Genomic DNA, 26337 nt, shown 5'->3' with positions numbered 1-26337 from the left:
TGTTATTAACATGAGATGAAGTTTATAGGATGTAAAACTTCTTAGTAGTTGTAATTATCTGATCACATCTACAAAATTCATCGTGGACACCAAAAATATTCAGAAGAAATGCTTAAACATTAATTGAATTCCTAGGCAAATATTCAAGTACACTTGTTTCCATCATATTTTCAAAACAAGATGGAAGGTGTCAGGTATGGCAGAAGATACAGGAACCAAGTACGGGGGCAGGAGGTGAGGTTCATGGTCTGCTCTCTCCAATGCTGATTTAGCCTCATGCATTTTTCTGACCACCTGGCCTGGGGCAAACTTGCTGGAGAACTAGTCCTGCAGGAGCAGTGCTGATGGGGAGAGTTTGAAGCAAAGCAGTTTTGTACTGCAGATCTTTATACCGACCACAAAGGATATCTTGTGGAAACTTGACTCCCAGCATTTATTTTCGTATCATTGTTCTTGTTTGTTCTTCCCTGGCAGTACTCAGTTGATGGCTCAAACCTTTTGTAGCATATTGAAAAGGGTATAAAATATGCAGTAATACAGACTTTGGGCTAATATATTTTCAAAAATGTTTCATGCCTCATTTCTCACGTAAATTCTTAGGTTGCATTCAGCCTTCAGAGCGTCATTCATATTCATGATAGCAAAGAGGGATAACATTTATTACTTTCAATGCTGGTGATATTAAGCACTGTCAAGCACCCCCCACCCAGTACTGCACCAAAACATTTTCTCCCTGAGTTCCTTTAGGAGAAAAAGTGTTGCTGAGTGAATTAATTATTTTATATGTAAACATACATATATCTCCCAAAATCCTGAGGATCCCTTATGTGGCAGATATTTAAGTACTGAGGATTAGAGCACTTACCACCCACTCAACTAATTTCTTTTCCCTTGACCTCTACTATGAGGACTGCAAGGTTAATTATTTGAGTTCTCAACCTCTCCTTTAGTTGAAGGTGGCCATGTGAACCAGTTCTGGCCAATGAGCTGCACCTAGTTGTTCACAGAGCAGATGTCCTTTCTTGAAAAAGAAAGGCAAAGCCTCATGAGAAAAAAGCTTTACCTTTGCCCTTCTTCCTGCCTAAAGCAGCAACATAATGCCTGGTGGGTCAGAGATTTGCATAGAACCTGATTCATTAATGACATCCTTGAACAGCTGCACCAGTATTGGTCTATGTCAGGACTTCTTATTATCTGTAAAAAAATAAACACAATCTTGTTGAAGCTGCTATCATTGGGTTTTCTGTTCCTCCAAGATGCATTCCTAACTGAGCCATCTCATCTTTAAAACAGTAATTTTCACTAATGCTGAACTCTAATTGCTCTATCTCAGCAGTCTGACCAAGCCATGGCCACAGAGTCGAATGATATCTAGACTCACCTCTAATTGTATAACCTGCACTAGCCTCCTTCAGTTTTCATGCCATTTCATCATCATCTTGAGTTTTATATTTAGTCCTTATGATGAAAATTGGATTAGTAACAAAAAAAATATTGATTATTGACAGCTCACACACATATAACTGCATCTATTGCTACATGCTATTATTGGGAAAGGTGTATGTGTAGATTGAGCCAAAGTGGGAATGATTTTTGGTGAGCTTAGCTGAAGTTAGGACACCAGATGAACTGGGGAAGTGCTCTGAAGTCAACTTGGTTTAATTGAACCAGGCACAGTATGGAGGCAAGCAGCAAGGCCAATCACCAATCTCCAGGCTGTGCCTGGTTCTGTTAAACCAGGTTTTTAATCACATTTCTTTAGCATTTCCTTTGTATTTTAATGTAGCTCCTAAATTCTGAGGTTGATTTTTTCTCATACAATTCCCTGTACCCACAATTCCTAGAATTGTTAGGAATCTAATAGGTGCTTAATAACAATTTATATTTCCTTATTCAGTTCAATTCAATTTAATTTAAATTTCTTATTGTCCTTTTGTTTGTCAGCTAGAAAGCGTATACAGAAAGAGAAATGTTCTTGTGAACTGTTCTGGAAACTTCAAAATTTCAGAACAGGGGATATTACACAGGAAGTAAGAAAGATGTGCTTCTTGCAGGCTTTCCTGACCCCAAAACAACCCCAATTTGCATCTATAACTTGTGTAATCCCAGCAGTTTCCAGCTGGCTTGGCAGTGTCTGCACATTAAAAAACTGACCCCAAACTATGGGTCACTGAGCAAAGAGCAGTCTTGGCTTCACACGCAGAAGTGTGGAGAGATAGCCATGAAGTTGCAGTTTTTTTAAGCAAAGAGAAGTAGAACCTGCGTGGCTTCCATGGAGTCCCTTTCCTTACTGTAACCCACATTATTCCAAGACCAGAATTATGTATTCCAAACTCTGCTTGAAAGCAAGGAGAAGAGCTGGAAGCCAGTAGTAGGACTTGAGTGGGTGATTTGTGTTTATGTAGAGGGGTAAAACTCTTCCATCAAGTGCTTTGTTAGACACACTGAATTACTTACACTGCTTAGCTGTTCAAATGCCTGCTAATCCTCTACCCAAGTGCAAGGAGCCCTACCTTCTCCACCACCATTGATTCAATCTTTCTCTCCCATAAATAACCAGAGCATTATTTGCACATCTCATACACATTGACCTTTCCCTCCAGGTGTATGTTTGCCTAAATGTTCAGTTCAATTTGTATTTATTAAGCATACTAAAGATCAGATATTGAGATGTACAATACATCTCTGGAACCTCGAGGAACTCAGTGTTTACGGAAAGGGACAGGTTCAGAGCAGATCATAATTTCCCTAGTGTTAAGAGATGAGCATCATGAGGACAGACAAATGGTCTCATTCCTTTTTGCATCTCCCACAGATTTTTCCCTCACTAAAGACAAAAAATAAATAAATATATAACAAGTTTTCTAGGAGAATATATTTTATTTCATTAATTAATTCTTTCAATCACTTATTTCACTTACTTTTCAAAAATACATTGTTCTAAACACTATTTTAAGTGTTGGTCCAGCCCGTTTAATTTCAACAATTTCTGTCACTGACAAAAAAACTGATGTATTTTTTCTTTATAACTGTATATGAATACCTAACATCAGCATAGCAATTCTTCCACCAACTGGAATTATTTCTTCAATATATATATCTCATTTACATAAATTAATTCTTTCCAATTTTTCATTTTACTTAGTTAATTTTATTTTTTAAAACGCAGAAAAATAAATCTCTGATATGAAACTTGTTTGTTTTCATGTGTTTGCATTGATTGATTCTAATTCACAATTCTCTTGGTTTAATTACTCCTTATTGAGCTACTTAATATTAATTGGTTATTGTGACCTTACAAATAATGTTTTTAGAGTGATGATGATGTTTTAGATTATGAATAGTGGCTAGACACTATTTTGGAAAAGAGAATTGAGATAAAGATTTGGGGATTTAATAAACTCACCATTTAAACCTAAATATTCATCATTGATCTTACCATAAAAATAAGTTTCTATCTTATATCCAAGCAATAGGAATCTTTCTTTTCAAATGGTGAGGAACAAATGTGTGGTAGAAAAAGTGGGTACTTCTGTCCTGCTTTGGCAGAAACACATCTAACTACCAACACTTATCTTCTAAATACATTTTTTAAAATGTATTATTTTTCTCCTAATTATGTAAGTAGTATAGGAAGGAAAAGAATCACTTATAGTGGTGTTTATAAAAATTTACGGCTGGATTTTTCTATTAATATTATATTTTGAGCATAAAAATAATTTCTAAAGACTTAAGGATTAGTAAATCGTTAATAACCAAGCAAAGTGTCATAAGACTAGGAAGGTCAGAGAAAATTGTCAATGCAAAATGCACAGGAAACTACCTAGACTTTCACTTCAGGGTTTTCATTACAGTTTTCTTTAAAAATAAATCAAAATATTAATTTTAAAAAACCAAGAAAATCTCCATTTCTCCTGTTGAAGAAATTATGTAAAATAGACATCAGATGATCAGGCTTTATTTTCTGGATATTTTTAAAAACATCACTAGGGAGGAAAATTTTCTAAATCAGAAATTAAGGCTAGAAAAAAGAGCAAAGGAAATTTTTACTTCATTCATGTTCTATCATATCACTTTCTAGCTTTCTTTTCATTAATGGGGTAAAGAAAACACAATTCAGAGAATTGTGGTTTACTTAGTCTCCATAAGCCTGAGTTTCTTCTCTGTTAAAAAATGGGATGATACCAAAGAATTTTAAACTCCCTTCTAGTGAGATATAAATATGGGGGAGGAGGGAGAGAGAGAGAGAGAGAGAGAGAGAGAGAGAGAGAGAGAGAGAGAGAGAAACAGAGACAGAGACAGAGTCAGAGAAAGAGAGAGAGAATAGGGCTATAAATCTGAGAGTGTCCACCAGATGCTTATCCTCTGCAAATTGGAAAACCATGTTTAACTTTCAAATCAAAACCCTGAATTTGGTCAGTTTTACTTAATTTACTTAATTTGGATGTGAACTCTAGATAGGTAATAATTATGCTGGCTCCTAAAATTCTTGTTAAAAAAGAACATTGAATTAAAAGTCTGAAGACTTGATTCTAATCCCAGCTCTGTTATTAATAAATTATCTTTCCTTGGATAAGCCATTTAGCCTCTCTGGGTTTTCTCATTTTTAAAATAGGCTGGTAGACTAGATGTCCAATAAGCTGTATTCTAGTTCATAAAATATGATTGTAGGACTAACCCAGTTCAATAATTCATTGATGCTATTTTCTTAAAATTATGCTCAAACCTAACATTTAAGAAAAGTGCCAAAAAGTGAGGTGTATTTAACCCAACACTTTCAACCAACTTTTTACAATATTTGAGGAGGTGTGAACAAAATGAACTAAATGATATTTACATGTATAGCTATAAATATATACATATGAAAGACAATATATGCTATGAAGTTTACTCATATGAAAGATATTTACATTTATATTCACACATAATTGCCCATTTCTGTGATGATAAATGGAATACAATAATTTTATCTCCTTCTTTCACTTCACAATTTCCTAATGCCATTTTTTCACCATTATATTTCAAAGAAATGATCAGATTTGACCAAATCTGGTCCTCATTCAATTATTCATTCACTTATATAATTATTTCAACTAATACTTATTGAATACTGACTATGAACAACGATAGAGGTGCTAAGGACTCTGATGGTACTTAAATGGAGGGGCCTGGCCTCCACACTCTTTCAGCTTATAGTCTTTTGGGGAAGAGAGACATGTAACAAACAATGATACAAAAATGTAGATCTGAAATTGTGGTGAAAGCCAAGAAGGAAAAACAACAGGGACCTCATTTGGAATTTGAAGTCCAGAAAGACTTCTCTAGGAAAATGATATTTAGGCTGCAGCTCTAAGAATAAAAAGGGGATAACCAAGTCTGGAGAATGAGGACAAGCATCCCAAGCAGAGGAAGCAGAACAAAATCAAACCAAGGGAAAGGAAACAACTCAGAAGTTCAGGAAACTCCAAGGAAGTCTGAAGATGTAGGCCTTCTAAACCCCATAAAGTATTTTTGGATGTTATTTAAAGAGCACTGGGAAGTTCTGAAATAATTTGAGAAAGATAGTAATATAACTGAATTTGCATTTTTCAAAAAGAACTCTAACTCTGTATTGTGAATGAACAGAAGAGCAAAAGTGAAAAGAAACCAGTTAGAGACTTGGCAGTAGTTTCAATGTGAGATAATTGTGCCTTAAATTGGAGTTGCAACAACAGAAATGAAGAAAAAGAACAGAAGCAATATACTTTTTGGAGGTGGTATGGACCAAATAGTAATTGAACAAATATAAGGAAGTGATATAAAAGGCAGTGATAAAAGTGACAAACCTGATTTATGGAATGTACAGTTGTGTGGATGAAGGTATCATTCACTGAGTTGAGGAAGACTGGATGAAAATCATGATTGTAGGAAAGGACTACAGGTCATTCTTGATTGTGCTTACGAATCATTTTAAGTAGGTAGTTGGGTATGTGAGTCTGAAGCTCTGAAGAGAAGTCTGGAGAAATAATCACTGTATAAGTGTTATTAAAAGCCATTCAGGAATGTGTGTGTATGTATCTTTGCAAGTGTGCGTGTGTGTGTGAATGAGACTATACACATGAGGAGACAAAGAATGCTCAGAATCTAGTTCTAAAGGAGTATCAACATTCACTTTTGGGAGAGAAGCCTGGGACTTAGAGAATGAACATCTGAAATAGTAAAAAAGTAAACCAAGAGGATGTGGTATTATGGAAGCCAGGAAAAGAAAGTATTTCCAAAAGGTAATCATGGTCAACATTGCTGAATGTCAACTAGCAGTGGAGTTTGAGAATCTTCCATTGGACCAGAAAAGCAATCCCAGATGGATTGATAAGTAAATGAGATGGGTGGGAAGGGTGGGAATTAAAGGAAACATACACAAATAACTTTTTTGAGAAGGATGCCTGGGAATGGAAGTGGAAAGAGAGGTAAATAATACATAGTGAACAAAAGATGGATCAACTTAGAGCACGTTTGAATGCTATTGGGAATAGTCTATTAAAAAGAAGATGTTCGAAACTTGAGAGAGAAAGAATGAGAGGAAGAGAGAGATAGATGAATAAAAATGTAAACCAGATGTGTCACTCTTCCTGATGAGAATAAACATATTCCCCAACATGCTCTATAAAAGCCTTTTCGAAAGTCGTCTACTCAGTCTTTGGCCACATCTCATGGCGTTCGTCCCTTGTATCTCTTCTGTGGGCATCCACAAGATTGCTTCAGTGGTAGAAACCTTGCACAAGCTATATCCTCTTCCAGGAAAACTTTTCCTTCTTATATTTTCCTCATTGAGACTTCTTTCTGTCATACAAGTATGAGTTGACATGACCTTGAACATTCACTGAATCCAAAACTATCTACGTATCTTCACTTATTGTTTCTTCTTGTCATTCACACCTCAGTTCCAGTATCTCCAACAATACCCTACTTAACCATTTAATATAAATTGGTAAATTTATTCTCTCCCCACTAGCACATAGCTAGCACATAGCATAGCAATTCTTATCTGAAATTGTCTTGTTTATGTGTTTAGTTATGTGTTTATTGTATGTCTTCCTCTCTCTAAAATGTATTCTATGAAAGCAGAGATCTTATTTTACTTGCTTCATGCTATATACCCAGTTTGTAGGATAGTGCTTGGCACATAGTACATATTAAATAATTTACGTTTGTTGATTGATTACACGGCAAGATGAATTTATGGGTCAGTCTTCTTAGAAAACATCTAGAAATGGAAAGGTACATTATTTTAAATTTTAATCAAATTCAGTATTGATGCAAGCATAAGAGACCAGGGGATTGTGGTGGCTAAAGTTATTATTTTGAAAATATTCTAGAGAACATTTTAATAGGTTGTCTTAATTCTATATCTCTTGCAATAATATTAACTCTAATATTTATTCCTTTGGAATAAAACAGCAAGTGGAAGTTTTCCAGAAGTACTTTGCTGTCTGAAATTAGCTAGTCTAATATCAAAACTTTACTATGGACAATCCATTTGGTAGATAAAATAGATGTAGGAAATCAGACATGTATTTCCTTTCAACAAACATTTGGTCATGCACCTGAAGTTCAAAAATAAGTAAATTGCAGTAGACTGATCTCTATTAACTCAAAGATGAGTGAGCGAATAGAGATAACAAAAGTTTCTGATGTTGTGCTTTAAAAAGATTCTAAGCATGTGAATAAAATAATGAGGAATCAGTTTGTTTTAACACCTTGGGGCCATGAGATCCCACACATCCAAATTTAGACACTTTCCAAATGCTCCTGTTCCTCTTGGGGGGAAATCATTCATATGAAGTTCAGTTACCCTGGCATGTCACACCTTTCCCCAAATCCAGTGGAAGTCTTTTTCACAAAGAAAGGAGAGAGAGGCTATTTTCAATGCCAGTATTTCAATGGAGTAATTAGGCTTTGTCTGTAACAGGAGTAGGTTGTCGTAAGAAAGGAAGCACAGCAAAGAAAATACTGCACTCAATGATTGTGCAATGTCAGCTTATTATTTCTGGAAGGGGCTAACAATTACAAAATGGCTCTTTCTGAGTTTTAAGGGATCTGTAAAATTGAGTAACTCAGAAATCCCTGAAAAGGAATACTGGAGAAAATAATACAAAAATAAACAGCAATAGAAATCATGTTGAACCAAGCACTACCTCTGGAAAGAGAGGAAAGATTTTGCGTATCTAAGGACAACACATCACAGTCCTCTCTAAAAGATTAAAATGATTTCAATATCCTCCCATTTATTTGATGCAAGCATGTATGCTTTCTATGATAAAACATCACATTTCTTACTTAGGTGCTGTTATGCAGAGACAGAACATCAAGTTTATATTGGTTGCTCAAAGTCATTCTGAAAGACCAAGAATAAGAGATGAATATAAAGATTGATAATGTTTGCATGCTAGAGATCCTTTACTTCCAAATATTTCCTTGGGTTTATAGTCTCTCTCAGAGAATTTAAAAGTACTTTATAAATATGTCTCATTCAAACATTAATGAGAGAGCAAATCATTTGCCCTTTGAAAATTGAAATGTTTATTTAGATGTCAATTCATCAGTTTTTTTAATGAAAAGAATGAGATAGAACAGGGCAGGACTGAATTCTAAGTCCAGAGCTTTCTGGATGAAAAAGTGTACTTTGGGTATTACCTAAAATCTAGTTAATACAATGAAATGCCTACCTGATACCAATTAGTATAAATTTTGCACATAAATTATTAATTTCCAAAGTATTTGGAAAGCCTTAGGAATAAAATATCCTAAAAACAATTAGTAAAGGCAGTAGGAATACAATTAACCAGCAATAAACTAGTGAGACTATTTCTGATCTTCCAAAGAACTTTAGGAATCACTAATGCAATGCTAACTCTTCTTTTATCAATATTGTTGTCATAATAAACTGGTGACTCTGGTATACTGAAAAATAATGCCATATGCTGCAGAGTTTTTGTTTTGTTTTGTTTTGATTTGATTTTGCTTGATGTATATCTTTTAGAAAGCAAGTGACTATTTAAAGAAAATTATATTGTCTGAAAACATCCTTATACTTGAAATAAACTGTCTTCCGAGAAATTTCCAAAAGGAAACTGAAGAAAATTTAAATTCTGCTTTTTCTGATATTGGCAGCTAGGCCATCCTTTGCACAACATCAGTCCCATTCATGTTATTCTGCAAAGACCTTGTTCCTTTCTGCTACTTCACATTGCACAGGAGTGAGTCATTTAAAGATGACTCTGAGTTCAGTTCATTTTGCTGCATTTTAAAAGGCAAAAAAACCCATACAAAAGTTAAAAAAATTTCTTTTAGTGTGATTGGCCAGTTGTAACTTATTTTTACAATTTTGAACCCAAATTGGCGATGTGCTTTTGTTTCTTAAATAGTCTCAGGCTTTAGATTTTAAAGCCACATTTATGATCTCAGCATATGTTGTATTCAATCTTCTGTGAAGAATTATTTGTCTTTACCTTCAGCTGTGTTTGTGCGAGGCCACACAATCAGGTGGTGGCCCAGGGGAAACAAAGGGGACATTAAAGCAACTAAAGAAGCTGGTTTGGACCAAGAAAGCCAGTGTACAGAGTTCGAATGTGGCAAAACCTACAACAATAAATTTCTGTGAGTAAAATCTCAATATGCTACTGAAAACTGGGAAAACACATATTATTGAAGGTCATTTTGATATCATCTTCACATAATCATTAGACATTCAGGGTGTTTTCTAAATTATCATTGACAAGTTATCTGTGCCTATCTTTACCCTATACCTGAATTACATAAATATGCCCCATGTTTAGGATTTTCATACCTAAGCCCCATCAATTTCTCCCTTCCTTCAGCACTAAGTTCAGGGGTGTAAAGAGAGCAAGCTATGGGATAAAACTCAGCAAGTGGACAAAGCTCAGCAATGTCTGCTTTCCCCATTCCCTAGTCACAGAAAATAGAATTTTTGAGTTTTTTTTCTTTTTGTTTGCTTTCAGGAGGTACCAGAGATTGCACCTGGGACCTCATACAAGTGAAACATGGGCACAACAACTGAGCTATACCTGCCCCACCAGAATTTTTGAGTTTTAACATAAGTGCAGCAAATTGGCATGTCATAACATTCAACTTGGATTTGTATTTATTTATAAAAATAACTGATTAATCATAATCGTTGTTCATACAAGCTAAACATTTGACCTAAAAGGACTCAATAGTATAGCACAATTTACTATTGGTAATATATATTTCTATTTTCTGTAACTCTTTCATATATTACTAGAAATTTCATCAGAGCCTTCGTCACACTGTATATAGGTCTCACTCATCAACATAATAGTATTGAAGACACTCCTTTTTCTTTTATTTTCTCAGTGCTATTCTTGCTTTTCCAAAATATTTCACAATGAGACACTGTACTCATAAATCTCCTTTGTGACTGATATTAAATTAGAAATTTTAGGATGCTAGCAGAATTTTTGTCTATACCCACTGAAATTTCATTATTTTAAATAATAAAAAAAGTCATTTGCTTCCTTATTATGCTTTCTTTTACATATGACCATCAAAACAAATTTTAAAAATCTGTGAATAGAAACACACCATATGCTTTCAAAATATGGATTGTTTAACTCATTTTTCTCGAGTATCTCTCAGCATGCTAGTTGCATGTGGTTTGCTTTCATTCCAGTTCAACTGCCCTTAATCACTAGACATGGTTTCAAAATTTTAGGTAAGCCTGATTTTTACAAAATAAATCATTTAGTGTAACAAAAGAACTTACTCTTTAAACAAATATAGCTGTAAATTAGTTTGTGAAGTTAAATGACTTTCTGGTTTATATGTGCTCTTCATTTCTGTCATATGAAGGGAAGTATAGTATCAATAATTTTTACATGCGCAGAAGAACTAGACAATTTTTAACATATTTTTCTTTATCACTCAGATGATGAAGATGATACATTGATTTCCTGTATGAAATTAATCAAATCTCAAGAAAATAGAGTTAGTAAAGCTAATACGAGGAGGAAGGAAGAATTGGAGACTAGACTCGATTCTATTTCTGCATCGCTGAGTAGATCCAGCACTTCAAAAGGATGTGACTTAGAAGATACATTATCCTACAATGAAGGTAAAGTTCACATGTGGAACAGCTGGAAACCTTTTCCAGAAAACTCAGTCTGGACATGTGTTCATTTCCAAATTTCCTAAGTTGGATGTTGGAACAGCTGCTCCTGCTGTGCTTACCACCCTTGTCTCAAGTCTTCTCACACAGATATGGATCTCTCATATTGGCGGGTACGTTTGGAAGCTACGGAAATGTACCATCTTCTCTCAGTGTTTGTACAGGAAATAAACAGATAGCAAAAGTGCTAATCAGTCAAATTCATCATTGCCAGAAAAGTTACCAGAGCTAGAGCTGTCTTCCCCAAAAGCAATGCAACTCTTGCAACTTTTGTCCATTTTAATACTGCTTATATTTCTGTATGCACAAATGAACTCCTGCATAATATTTTCCACAGGTTTTTTAAATTTAATAAAGACATTCAAATGTTGATTTAGAACACAAAATTGTTCACTGAATTGTTTAAATAATGATAGCAAATTTAATGAGCATTTTCTTTGGGCTCACCTTTCTCCAAAGCACCTAATGTGTATTATCTCATTTAAATCTCGCAATAACCTTATGAGGTTGGGACTGTTATTTTATATTAATTCTCACTGTTTTACAATTGAATAAAGTAAGGTACAGGAAAACAATTTAGTAAATGGTCAGTGTCATATAGTTAACAAGAGGTAGAGTCAAAATCTGGAATCTAGACAGGTTATGGTAAAGATTCTGCTTTTAGTTAATACATTATAGTGCTTTTCACATACTAAGATAGACTGTAAGACTATATTGTATGAGAGAAAGAATATGGACTCTTGTGTTAGACAAAAAATGGATTTGGATCTGGGCTACTTTATTTAAGCTTGGGAATGTTATTTAAACCTATTAAACTTAATTATATCAGTCATAAAAGGGGAATAATATTAAACCCATGAGGTAATTGAGAACTAAAACTAAATAATGCAAATCTGTCAGAACTTAATATTTGCCTAATATTTTTCTAGTTGACTGTAAGTTTCTTGAGGCACATATTTTATCTTTATTTCCCTATAATTCATGATTGCTGGTTTTTTTGGCATAAATTTTATTTATTTTTTCTTCTTTATTTTCTATTAAATTTTACATTTGAAAAATATGAGGTCCCCATATACCTCCCTACCCCATCCATGCCACTCCTCCCACATCAACTCTTCCAACATTGTGGTACAATGACTGCACCCAGCAAGTACATTCTGGAGAACCGCTAAAGCCCATGGACAGTGGTCCACATTGTACTCCACACTCTCCCCCAGTCCACCCAGTGGGCCACAACAGGACACACAACATCCAGCATCCGTCCCTGCAACACCACATAGGACAACTCCAAATCCTGAAAATGCTCCCACACCATATCTCTTCTTCCCTCTCCCAACCATCAGCAACCACATGGCCACCCTCTCCACATCACTACTACAATTTCTTCCCTTACTAATCACAATAGTTCCCCAGCAGAACACACAGTGAGTCCACTCTAATCCATACTCTATTCCTCCATCCTGTGGACCTGGGATGGCTATGTCCAGTCCCCCTCTACATCAAGAGGGGGTTTAGATTCCACATAGATAATGGATGCAATTCTTCTGCTTGCAGCTATAGGCACTCTTAGCTTCCTGGTGTGGTGGTTGACCTTCTTCACCTCCCTGTCAGCTGGCCAGGGTAAGTCCAAGAAGCCAGAGGGTGGGAGCTGCAAGGCTGCTGAGGCCCAGGGCCTGGCTGTCACATAGACAGTTCAGAGATTCAGGTCTCCTGAGTATACACCAACCCAAACGCCAACCACAGGTCCAGTAAAAGTAACGAAAGAGGCATGTGTAGAAAGGTTGCATCTGAGTCCAACTCCATCACACTCAGGACACAAACTCCAAAGTAGGGCCAACTGACATGGCCCTGAACTCCAGAGCTATCTGCCTTGACCATAGAACCTGTGAGTCACTGCAGCCCTCAGGAGATCCAGCACCTGAGTTTCCATCTACCTTGGCTGTCTCTGGTACCCTGCTGAGGCATGCATAAGCATCACCTCCTGATGACCTCCCAACTCTTTTTTGGAGACTCAGCCATATATACACACTTGTCCTTTCCATTTTGCTCTTTTTATCCAAAGTCAAAAAGCAGTTTTTAACACCTGGTATCACGTGTAGGCTGAGATATTCTGCTGGTCTGAATTGACCTCTTTGTTCATGGTCTTTTTGAAGTTACATAATCAGCTAGTGCTTGGTAGTAATCCCTCGGTGCCAGGGAGTTCATCCCTGGGAGTCATGTCCCATGTTGGGGGGAAGGAAATGCATCTACATGCTTAGAGAGTGGCCACATTTGAGCAACATGGAGGCTCTCGGAAAGTAACTCTTAGGCATCCCACAGCTATAGGCCTAGTTCATATTTCAGGCACACAGGCTCATAATCAGTGCCATCAGAATCAAAGGCTCATTATTGGACCATTCATCTTTATTGGTCTTTGCCATAGCACTTGGGGGATTGTTGTTGTTCCATTGGGGAATGTGATAGAGCTCCTCTGGTCAGGAATTCAGCACTCCTTCATCTGTTGTTTCCAACTGAAACCACTATGAAAATATCCAAACCTTTCTATGTACCCGTTCATGGTTGTTTTTAATTGCAATAAATGACTGGAGCAATTGTGTATCCAGGTACCCCAGTCTATGTCATTTTTTTCTTTAAGAAGCAGTATCTCCTTAGAAGGGAAGCTATATTTTATGGTACATTAGAGATCTCTGAAGAGGCTTAATCTCTCTTGGAATTTCTTTCAATTTTCAAGATTTGTGTATGGAGTTAGGTATTTGAAGAATAGAGCCAAACTAGTCTGTGTTCATAGTACCATGTTAAATAACACAGGTGTCTGATAACAGTCTTGGAACTGTTGGAATTTTCCAACTTTTACCATATTCAGAAGCGTTCTTTCCACTTCGACCTCCTTCATCTCATCTGGGACTGCTTAGGTTCACAGCCTTCCTCTTACAGCAGTTTCTTAGAGAATATCTGGTAATATTATCAGGACTTGTTTGTAAAGACTCTTCTTGATAGCGTCACAAGTGGGGTCCAGGATGATAATTCCTTTTAAAGAGGCAAAGCTAGCATGGAAGAGTGTAAATACAAATATAATTCAGAGTTTCCTTCAAGAATAAAATCTGGGCTCCTTATCTTGGCATTTCTGGGTTTCAGCAGTAAGACCACAAACTAACTTTTCAGCCTTCCCTTCAGCTTTTTCCTTAGAGATTACAAAACTGCCAGACTGAATGATTGCTATCCCTAAAGTCTGCCTTGTACCTTCCTGCCTCTGTATCTTGGAGTCAATGTCATTGCTTCTGCCTGGTATAATATTCCCTTCTTTAGAACTATTATCCCATCTCTAAAGACTCAGAGCAAATACTTTATCCTCTAGAAAGCCTTCCTAGATCATGTCAGTCAGCAATAATCTCTCCTAGCTTTGAACTTCTAGATCACTTAAGAGAATTATTATTCCATTCATTAAAAACATATTGGCTTATAATATGTGACAGTCACAATAGTAGGCCCTCAGAATGAACAGCTGAACAATATATACACTGGCTCTGTCTTCATGGAGTTTACTATACCCCACCCCATACTGGCATTAGTTGGTCATTTGTTTACTTTCAATAGTAATTTATCCTTGTATTCTCCATAGTTGCTAGCATATAATGGATACTGATTAAATATTTGAGTACCATTTGCTGACTAAATGAAGAGACTTTTAGAAACCGATGGGCTTTGTTTCCACAGATCCAGGTAGAACATTTCTCCTCATTTTTCTAACTGTCCTTGGAGCTAAAACATTCCTCATTCTAATTAATCTAGTTATATGAAAACTCAGTTACTTTTTTGTTTTTTGAGTATCTGTGTGTATGTGTATAGATTTAGGTAAATGCACAATAGTAATTCTTATCTTTTTTATTTAGATAGTTTTGTCTATTTTGGTACATGTCTAAATGATTAAATAAGTGAGTTTTATCCTCAGAAGGTCAAACTCATACCTGAAGAATGCACAAATTTCATATGATAATGTTCAGCATTTGTGACAGGAAAATCTCATTGGATCCTGAGAGAAGGTTCAAGAAAATGTTAGAGTTAAATTGGTTTGGTAAACTTAATGAGACTACTTGCACTCAGGGATTTGAGACATTAGAGTGAAAGAAGTTGGATGAGTGCAAATTATTATTTTTGTATTCTACGCATATATTCTATGATAATAACAAGTGAAAAATATCCAGTTTCATTTTGGCACAGCTGGTAATTTTTCTTTAGTAATTGCAGATGTATAATTTGGGTTATACTTTAACTTAAATTCTATAGAAGTTAGAGAAGGCATAGTGCTGAGGGAAAAGATGGGTTTTTGAAATGAGTGTTATTATCAATGACTAGTGAGAGGTGACATTTTTGACATTTTAAAGGATAAAAATGTGATCAGATTTTTTAAAAATGCCAACATATGCAGACATAGGGGAGAGGGCCTAAACCCCACATTTCAGGAAAATGAACCACAACCCCAGAAGGATACTTGTTTCTCTTTGATTTCAGAAATTTCAGGAATAGGAGATTCCAGTGTGGTTTGGTTTCTGATATCTTTATCAAAGCAGAGCTTTGAGGTGGCCCCCAAAATTGACTTATCTTCTGGAAAGTCCTTACTCACCCAGGTATGAGTTCTTGCAGAGCCCACTGCAGATCACACTAGCAAGTCTGGTTCTGACGTTACCAAATGGGGCGCGCTTGAGCAAGCCCCTCATTCTCTTTAATCCCCTAATCCAATTTTGTACATAGTTTCATTTCCTATTCACTCTCTTCCCACTGAATGACCCTTTGCATACAACAAGGTTGCTAAACCAGGTTACCAATACCTACGATGCAGGGTTGTAGGGAAGAATAAACGAAATGGTGTCAGGACTCAAGTACTGACTGATTCAGACCAACATTAAGAATTCAGAGGTTTGAGTTAGACTCAGAAAGAAGCAGCATTTTATTCAGTTGAGATACCATAAACAAACGGAATTCAGAGAGGGAAATGTACTCTTTATGAAGGGATCTTCACAAAACCCAACAGGAAGAGAATGAGACATACAAAGGTGGGTAACATTCGGTTTCATTGTTTGTAAGGTCCATGGGATCTGGGGAGTGGGGAAAAGTATGTGATTAAGGAATTGATATAAATTGAGAAAGGTGAAAGATCAGATTTGTATACTCCACAGGAGAAATGCAAAAGGAAAAAATACTTAAAGATGCAGTTCTTTTCTAGTATCCAAGATGAGTGGTATTGAGAGGGGATTCAGATGCATCTTAAGAAAAGTAATAGTGAAGGTAACCAAAATTAATGTTTGAAGCCAAGTGTTTAGAATCAATTTTCAAGAAGATGGATTTAAGGGTACTTATGAAGCTCTGCATGCTAAGAGCTTGAGAAGTCTTAATGAAAAGAGGAAAGCGAGCCACAGACTTGGTAAGTAATAAGGGCAATGAAGAATAAAGGTGTTATGCTGCAGAGGGGACAAAACTTCCCTTTTATATAACACTTCGGTAATAACAACCACATATTTCTTCAAAATCTGGGGAAATATTTTTAGATTTGTAAGAAGATAATTTTTTTATAATATTAAGAAATGAAGGTGATCCACATATGAAAAGGGGGGATGAATATTCATTCCTCTCTTCAAGTGTCTAAAATATTTTGAAACCTATATTTAAGAGAAGAGTGGTATATTTAAAAAGTAACAGTAATAAAAGCTCTTTTAGGAAGAAGGAGAGTCAAAGGCTTGAAAGAACAAAACAGAGACCCAACTATAGGTGAATTAAAAAACAGTGAAGATGGAAAAATAATTACGGTCAGTGATGGAATTACATTTTTTAAAAAACAAAGAAAAATGAGCTAAGTGTATATACACAATCTCAAGGTAAGAAAGTAAACAAAGACTCTACTTAAAGGCATTTTAGAGAGCAGAAGAAGAGAATGAGAAGAGCAAGGACAGAAAGTCTTACTTGGAGTATTACAGAAACATGTCAAAATAGTGTCAAAGAGAAAGTGTAGAGAATGGAATTTTTTTTTTTTACAGACCCGTTTCAATGAGAACAGGTTGTGTGCTAATAAAACCAAGAAATAAAGAAACAAAAGGTTTCTACAACTAATATTTCAGTTCAAACAGGGAGCAGTGGAGGCTAGTTATTGACACGGGGAAGCACTCTTGGGGCATGCAGTCGCTGTGCTAAGTCGTATGAGTTTTAGTACTGCTCAAGGAAACCAGGAACCTAGGGGAGACAAGTGACAAAATCAGGATAAGCTGCCTGTGCCTGCCTTCTACTTTGTGTCTTCCATATCTCCCTTGGGAAATCTCTTCTAATCTCTCTGACCCTCATCTCCCTGACCCCCACTTTTAATCAACGTGACATGCCACTACCAGATTAATCTACCAGATTAATTTACTTGACTAATCCACCATATTAATGCTACCTGATTAATGATCCTGAAGCTCAAATTTAATAAAATTCCTGCTTCCCTCACAAACTTTTAAATGTGTCCCCAACACCGACAGGATCAAGTCCAAACTCATTCACCTCATCTGTCCTCTAACTAGACTCTGAGTAAGTGACTTTGGCATACTTTTTCCTAAGGTCAAATGTGTAAGTTTTACCAGTCTTCCTTGCTTCCCTACATGTTTGATGAAAAATGCTGAGGTTTTAAAGTATAGATGGATAAGTAAGAATCATGACGTACAATTTGAAGGAAAAAGTATGTGTGAAAATGAATTAGGATAGAGAGGACAGATTTAAAGAAAGAGTAAGCAGACACATGATTTAGAAAAAAATGCACAACTAATTTCACAGCTTCTAATACCAATTTCTTTGTGCATTAGTCATGTAAGACTCCTGCCAAAAAAAGCCAGTGTGGTCCCTTTGATGGGGTACTTTTTCTCTAACCTATAGAATTATAAGACACAGTAAGAAGACAGTTCACACATAACATCCAGAAGAAGGCAGAGAATGAACCATCAATACAACATTCTTCATCGTTTAATGTCCTTGTGTTTCAACTCTAAGAAAGTGAAAACCATTTGTTGGAATGGCTTTATACTCAATTTGCATACAATGGAATTATGACAGGTTGACAAAAGAACAAATTCCAATGAATAGATAAGTATGGCTTGTGAAAAGGAAGACAAGTGAATGATAACTTGGACGGAATTTCAAAAGGGAAAATTGGAAATTGAGGCATCACCCAGGGTAGGTCTTGACCCTCTTTCTGGAGTCCTTTATAAACAGTGGAAGAAAAGCCTCACAGTAGACACAGAAAAAAGCCACAGAAGCCACGAGAGACAAGCAGAGCTGCCAGTATACCCTGCTATGTGCCTCATAAACCAGAGCTGAACTCAGTGAGGAAGACTCTTTAGGTGATGCCACCATGTGCGTGATGGCCAACAGCCTCAACTTGGTGAGACAGCATCTCTTGATGATGCCTTGATTTGGACACTTACATTGCCTCAGAACTGTAAGCTTTTAACCTAATAAATTCCCATTATAAAAGCCAACCCATTTCTCGAATATTGCTCTGGGAATCTTTGGCAACTTAGACACACAGTCTTCAGGGACAGAGTCTCACCTTGCTGATGCCTTAATTTTGGACTATTCTTAGCCTCAGAACCATGAGCCAATAAATTCCTGTTCTTAAGCCAATCTGCTGTATGGCATTTGTTTTAGCAGCCAGGAAACTAAACAACTAGGTTAGCAATTTAATCTCACTTTTCTCATCTGTTAAAACGGAGAGCTCTTAACTTTCAGAGTAAAATGAAATGATGCATGTGACAGTGCTGAATCAAGGTCACTATGAAATAGCTTAACAAATACAGCCCACCTTCAAGTGCAACATAACGTTTTCTCTAATAGTAGCCCTATGAAGTTGGCTAGGCTCTATTACCATTTTAGAGATGGAGAAATTGAGGCCCATGGGAATTAAGAAAATTGCATGAGGTTCCAACAGATGATGACAGAGTTGGTACTGTAAAGAAACTTCCTAACTCTTAGTCCAGACTATTATTATTGCTAAATAATCTTTAAAATATGTAGCAGGTAGCTAAATAAAGACAATAGTTGATAGCAATAAATTGTGGAAATTGTCATGGGTATGAGAGCCATATAAGCTTGGTTTTGAACTGTAGCTTATGTTCTGTGTGACTGCTAACAAGCTACTTGATTTCTCTGAACTTCAGTTTTCTTATCTATTAAATGGGTGTAATTAGGATTTTTTGTGGAGTTTTTGTAAGAATTGGATTAGAAAGCGTATGTAAATTTTTATCTGACATCCAGTAGGAACTTAATGAGGAAGAGCTACTATTTTTAACAGTAATTATTATTTAATTAATTAGTTTATAAGTTTATATTTGTAAATATTTGTCCTTCATTCGGTGAAAAACAGCATAGTATCTACAGTATTTCAGGTATTATCCCAGGCTGTGGGAACACAAAGATGACTAAGGCTATTAAGGGACTCACCATCGATAATTTTCAGCAATTCTACATCATGCAAGATAATGTGACATTGAATGCACATTACTGGTTTTCATTTATTTTTTAGATTGTTTTATATATTTTCCAAGTTGTCTCCTTGAAGATTAAAAGGCAGAAATGCCTAGTTCAAATGTACACAGGGAGAGGAGGGTGACACTCCTGCTTTTAGCTTCCCAGAAGTTCTCTAGTGAACCCACACCCGTGTTTCTGAGGCATGCAGACAAAAAGCTGTTGGGAACAAGGATGAATGTGCTGGGCTGGCCATTACACTTTTCTGACCTCACAAATTATCTCCATATTTACAGTGTCTTATGCATGAGAAATATTTAGCTTTTTAAAATTCCTCTTGTATTTAATCATAACCATATCTTATATAGATTGCATGACCCTTTATTTCTTAGTCGAATGTATTTCTCAGGTATAATCACCTTTCTCAGATAAAAATGGAAAATGAAAGGAAAAAAAGTCATGTTTTTTCTCCTTCCTGGGAAGTTGTAAAACAAAGAGTCGGATTCACACTGAAAACTCTCATGAATATTCATTGTAAATCTTTATGCTTGTCATGGTTCCCAACTATTAAATTCAATCATACTGATGAGTAATTGGATTAGAAATACAGGCTTATCACAGCTCATCTTAAGTCTAACCCAAACTGGAACCCATGCCTTACCCATTGAAAATGGATATGTGACCAGGGCACAAGATGGTTTAATATCAATAACTCATTTATTCATTCACTCAGCAGCTTGTTTTGAAATATTTACATGGTACAAAGCATGAACAATAATATGTTGGACAAAAATAAACATTGTAAACCTCATATTCTAATGAAAGACAAAATCAGAAATAATCACCTAAAAATAAATGTGAAATAGCAACTTTGACAAGAATTATGAGAGCTACCTGGTCCTTTCAAGGCATATAATAGGCAAATTTAACTTAGTCAAGGAGTCAGGAAATGCTTTCAGGGGTAGTGTTGATTGAACTCAAATCTGAAGGAAGAAGAAAAGTTTCCTAGCCAAAAATGGGTAGAATAAGAGAGTGGTCAGAAAAGCTAGAAGAAAGCAAGCAAGAAGTTGTGGTACAGGGAAACTCTGCAGAAGGAGTTGGACCATATGTAGCCCTATCAATTATGCTAGGTTTTGGTTTTTATCCCCTTAAAGCAATGCAAAATTTTAAGTCAAGGGCTCAGTTTTGTTTCTTGTTTGTTTGTTGAGGGTATGAGGTAACATGCTTAAAGATATGCCAATTTTGAAAGTCATCTTCTGTGACACCCAAAAAGCTCCATTCCCTTTAGGACATATGGTCAAGTTGACAGCAGGGAAGTGGTACCATTTCAAGACTGCACATTCCAAATCTGTCCTTTAATTTTTAAAACAAAGAAACTCAGGGCCACCACAGTGGTTTAATGGAGTCATTACCAATGGATAAGGAAATGTCATCCATTTGTTTCCCCTGATTCCACTTGGACATAAGCCATTGTTTCTACAAAGAGTGGCTTAGAGCCATGCAAGGTTTCAAGGGAAATTGGCCTTTCAAAGGGGCATACACATAGATAATGCATATTGCCACTGTAAAATCTCTAATGAATATTAAAGGTGGCTTTCATTTGTGGTGATTGAAATGAACTCATAAATTCTCTCTCTAGGGTGTGGGAATTTTTTCCTCCCTGTGGAGAGATTTAATGGATTTGCGGCATTTTGAATGATTTGGCCAGAAATCAGAGGTACCTGTGCAGTCACCCACAAAGGGCACTTAGTTTCTTGCGTGTGATAGTCACCACCACAAAATATTTTCAGTAAGAAGCCAGAATGATTGATGCAAGCCGCTGTAAGCCACGACAAAGTGTCAACTGAAAAACTGGAAAAAGAAGTGGTTAAAAACACCACAGCTTTAAAACTAATTTGGCTTTTAGAGAAGGGTTATTTCCTTTTAGAAAAAAGTTAAGTCTACCACCTGCAAGAAATTTACATCAGTTGTTTGTGGCAAGGACCATCATATTTTGAGGCCACTGAGAGCTCCTACTGCTCTCTGTATGAAGTAGATTAAACTGTTCCCACATAGTGATAAATATATCACAAATAGCCATAACAGGAATACAGTAGTTGTAACAGTTAATGGTATAACTTCCAGTTAAGACAATATTCTTTGGGTTTTCTTTGGCCAGTTCCCATTTTATGTGTGCTATTTTTTGATAAGTTAATTTTTCACATTAGCAGAATCAATATCTTTCAAAGATTTATAGAACTGAAGAGAATTGGAGGCAAGAATTCTAGGGAGTTTTTCTAGCTCTTTGAGTTTGATAACAGACCAAATTCTGAAAAGTGCAAAAATAATCTATATAAACAACAGATGAGAAGATGCAAAAAATATCATCTGCTCTAAATTTTTTCTATAGGTAGAAGGAAACTGGGGGAAATAACCAGTTGGAGATTGACTCATGTGCCCCATAAAAGGTATGTTCAAGTCCCAGCTTCTGGTCCTGTGAGGTAAAACCATTTGTAAATAGGATCTTTAGATATGTTATTAAGTGTTCCAAAATGGAATGAGGGTGGGCCTTAATCCAATATGGCTGAAGTCCTTATAAACAAAGGAAATTGAAAATAGAGAGAAGCCACGGGGAACAGCCAGAAGCTGGAAGTCAATGGAACCCAGAAGAGAAAGGGGAAGATGCGATCATGTGAATTGCTATGTGATGGAAAAGCCAGGGAACCCCAAGATTTTTGGACTTCCAGATTATCCCAACCCCACGGGGAAGCAAGCCTTCTAGCCTCTGAAACCGTGAGCTGATAAATTGTTGTTAACCTGATACACTGGATGGTATTTGTCTTAGAGGCTAAGAAAGACAACCCCAAAGCAGCAGGTTATCCAAAATTCATTCATAATTTACTGTGAAATGTGGTAGAGAAATCTCTTTGCAGAGAAAATAACTTTGTAATGTGTTTTAATGATAGGCTGTCAATATTTGAAGTAACAAGTTGTATAATTTTGTTTGTTGGAGGAATGTATTCTTTTGTAGATTGAATCCACAATCCTGCTTTTCTAAACCATGAGTAAGACACTCTGAAGAAAATTAACCCAAATGCCCCACATTCTATTTTTATGAGGGAATTTTTACCTATAATCTAAGACACTGGATTTGTTTTTGATATCAGAAAGCAAAACTTGGTCCAGTGGGGAAATCTTTCTGAGCAAAGACTTGACTCTCAGTTATGGTTCCCAGGGGTGGGAAACTTCTTTATTTGTGAAGATTCTGGGTTGGAAAACAAGCCAGGTGGTATCAAATATGGTTTCCTTTACTAGAAAATAAATGCATTGGACTAGATGAGCACTAGGACCTCTTCCATAGACAAATGTTTACGAATCAATTTTGTGAAAGAAGGAAAAGTGGTTGTGAAGATTATGACAAGTCATCTTCTGGAGGAAGGACAGTAGTAGATAATGATACTTGATTGCAGCAAAATATTTCCAAACTCAGTGCTTTAAATTTTGAGAGAAAATGATGAACACCTTTAATTATCCAAATTTAAAGTAATTAGCCAAAAAGCAATGTGTAGTGTTCTTCCAACTTTGATGACTTGCCGTTATATGCTTACTAAAACTAAGTGATGTTTAGATGTGAAATGTTGGCATAGTTCTATTTATGAGGGGGGTTTAGGAGCTCATTTTAGATGAGAATCAGAAGCCTTTTGGAGCCTGCAGATTTGAGGGAAAGAAATGACATTGGAAGAGAGACTCTCTGCATATCTGATGGTTTCAAAAAAAACAATCTCTTTTTCACAGTTTTTCTAGAACATTACATTTTAAAGCTGGACTGTATCAGAATCACCTAAGGCATTTGTTAATAATGCCTGCCTACTCCAGACTTATTGAGTCAGAATTTCTAGCATGGACACTCTTTATCAAGCTTTTTATGGGAGATTTTTATGATCATTAAAGTTTGAGAATCAATTCTGAATATTAAAGTAGAAGAAAACAATTCCTTATTCCCTGATTTTTCAGTTTCATCCTCACATATCCAGAAAGCATTTTTTTGAGAACTTTGACAAGTTATTAAATCTAATAGGCACAATAACACTAAAATAACATTCCATTTTCCAAATGAGGTACCTGGACTCTGAGGATTGGAGAAGTTGCCCCTGGTCAATCTTGTTCAAGATGTGAACTGGGAAGAGAGTCAAGGTCTTCTGATTCCCATTCCTGTAAGAAGGTCATGTCAGCTGTGGTACCTCATGCTAAGAACTTGGCAAAGGAAGAAAAATGTAGAATGCATTGAGTGGCCCTTGGGAACTTCCAGTACTCAAGGCTGTTATGATCATCTGGAAACATGGATAGAGCTTCCAATGGGTGCAGCAGATAAATCCCCAGAGGCAGTTTTGTGCTTTTCAAACTGACATGGTTAAAAATCCCATCAGAGACTATTTCAGGTCTTGGCTCAGTCATGGGATAGGAAAACCCCCAAAGGTTATATAGCAAACCCCTAGACCACTTACCACAAGAATGATGTCAAATATAAGTAGCTCTCATGATTATTGTGTAATCTCTAATCTTTTGGTAGCTGTGTAAATGGAATCTGATTTTCTTAGGTTTATCAGGTTGTGTTCTTTCAAGCTTAACATCAAACTGGGATAAAAAAAAAAACTAAAAACAAAACAAAACAAAATTTGCCAGACTCATTTGTCCAACTTCTTCCAATTTATGGATACCTCTTTTCTTTTTTCTGTGCTATTCCTCACCCCTTTTCTTCTGACTTCTCCCTGGTATGGTCGCTCTATTGGATTGTCTTCTAGTGGTTCCAGTAGTCATGAAACACTCTGTCAACACCACTTCTGTATGACATAGGCTCCTAATAGCATTTCTGTCCAGTCACTAAGGGGAAAAAGTCATCTCCTTTGTCAGGGGGTCAAAGAAAATGCCCAGCTTTGCTAATTATTCAGACTTCTTTTGTAAGAGTCCCCAATATCATTTGGTCATGATCCCTAACTCCTAAGACATTTGCAGTATACTGATGGGTTTAAAAGGGATTCTGAGGTGATTCTGCATGTATGTGTTTCTTTGTTTGCAAGAGATAACACCAAAATTGCCCAAAAAGAAATACATGAAAAGGGTTTCATTTGATTGATGATGGCTAACCTACTTTTTGTCATTATTCTAAACCGATAAATTTTAAATGATACGTGGTATTAACCATGTATGATGTGATATGTATTGAAGCAAAATAAAACAAAATGAAATATGTTCCTTTACATGACAGAATAGGTTGTGGCACATAAAATTCACTGATTTTAAATTGTAATAATATCTGATGATTTTGAAATATTTATGTTAAAAAGCTTGTGGAAATTGAGTTCTTAACTTCCATAATGCTATTTTCCTGACAGTCTTGAAATATTTGAATATCCTTAGTTACTGCAATTAGTAAATTTGATAGCTGTAGTTTTTGTGTATTAATTTGGCTAAGCTGAGAGAGAAGAGTTGCTACTTCCTACAACATTACTGTATTTAAATTAAACTTAAGGAACCATAGTGCAAATGTGGCTAATGCCAAAGAGTTGTCAACCAGAGAAAGAGCATGGTCTTTGTATCTTGGCCAATTGTTAGAAAGGTGAGATTATGTCCTTACCAGTAATGAAAACAGAGCTACTTAGAAAGTCAGACTGCATATACAGAATTGGAAGTGAATAAACTATATGTTCCTGTTCTTCCCATTGCAAAGACAGATAGCCACACTCCTACCACATTAGCAAGAAGACTGGGCACATTGGTTTTGCTTTTGAAATTAAACATACCAATCATCAAATATTTATTAAACCATAGTGTCTTAGTTTACCAGGGCTGCTGTAACAAAGTACCACAGACTTAAACAACAGAAATTTATTTCATGGTTCTGGGGGATAGAATTCTGAAATCAAGTTTTCAGCAAGGCCGTGTTTCCTCTTGAAAGGGGGAAGTCTGTTTCACACCTCTGCATGGCTTCTGGTCAAGTGGCTGGCGATACAAGGTGTTCCTTGGTTTATGACAGCGTAACTCTGTCTTTGCCTCTGACATATGCCCCAGCTCTTTTACTCACAGTGTTCAAATTTCTTCTGTTTATAGCTATTGCTTCAATTTTCAATCAAGCCTCTAAACCTCTTTGAGATTTCAGTTTCTTAAATAAAATTTACAATTCTATACATCAGTTCTAAAACTGTCTGAACACTTAATTTTATCCCCTAAAGGTTTTCATGTATATTTAGAAACAGTCTTGGTTTAATAATGGTGTGACTTTTAAATGTATTTTTACCTTACATTTCATGTTTAAAAAAAGGGAAGTTATTTTAAATTCCTCCTTCAACAAAATAAAATCAGTAACATATATTTTACCTGTTTGGTAATTTTTATATCATATATTTAATATTTTATAACATTGTCAGTTACCATATTCAGAAAATAAATGGGAGGTAGATTGAGACATATATTTTATTCATTAAATTATTTACTTTTATATGCAAAGCACATGTTTCATCTCAGGGGGTTACAGTGAAATTGCAGAATGTGAATAAGAATGCTTAAACAGTGTCTTCTTGCTCTCCATTATTTCAAGAAAAGATATATCACATGCAAGGTATGTAAGTGCATTGTGTGCATTTTTGTTGCTTGTAATACCGAACACATGGCCAAGTCTTCTGTATTTATTA

At 36.0% G+C, this 26337-nt stretch overlaps 1 protein-coding gene across 1 annotated transcript in view; it reads left to right on the top strand.

Moving 5' to 3' along the window:
* The window catches only part of SAMSN1 (SAM domain, SH3 domain and nuclear localization signals 1), a 107464-nt gene that overhangs the window by 10893 nt on the left and 70234 nt on the right, over positions 1–26337 (top strand). Inside the window, 2 exon segments of the mRNA XM_023589994.2 lie at positions 9495–9636; positions 10946–11298. Of these exon segments, the coding sequence (XP_023445762.2) occupies positions 9495–9636; positions 10946–11298 (495 nt within the window).

This window comes from Dasypus novemcinctus, chromosome 4 (assembly GCF_030445035.2).
Source record: "Dasypus novemcinctus isolate mDasNov1 chromosome 4, mDasNov1.1.hap2, whole genome shotgun sequence".
Lineage (NCBI taxonomy): Eukaryota > Metazoa > Chordata > Mammalia > Cingulata > Dasypodidae > Dasypus > Dasypus novemcinctus.
The sequence above is the reverse complement of the archived record's forward strand: the minus strand, read 5'-3'. Positions and strand labels throughout refer to the sequence as shown.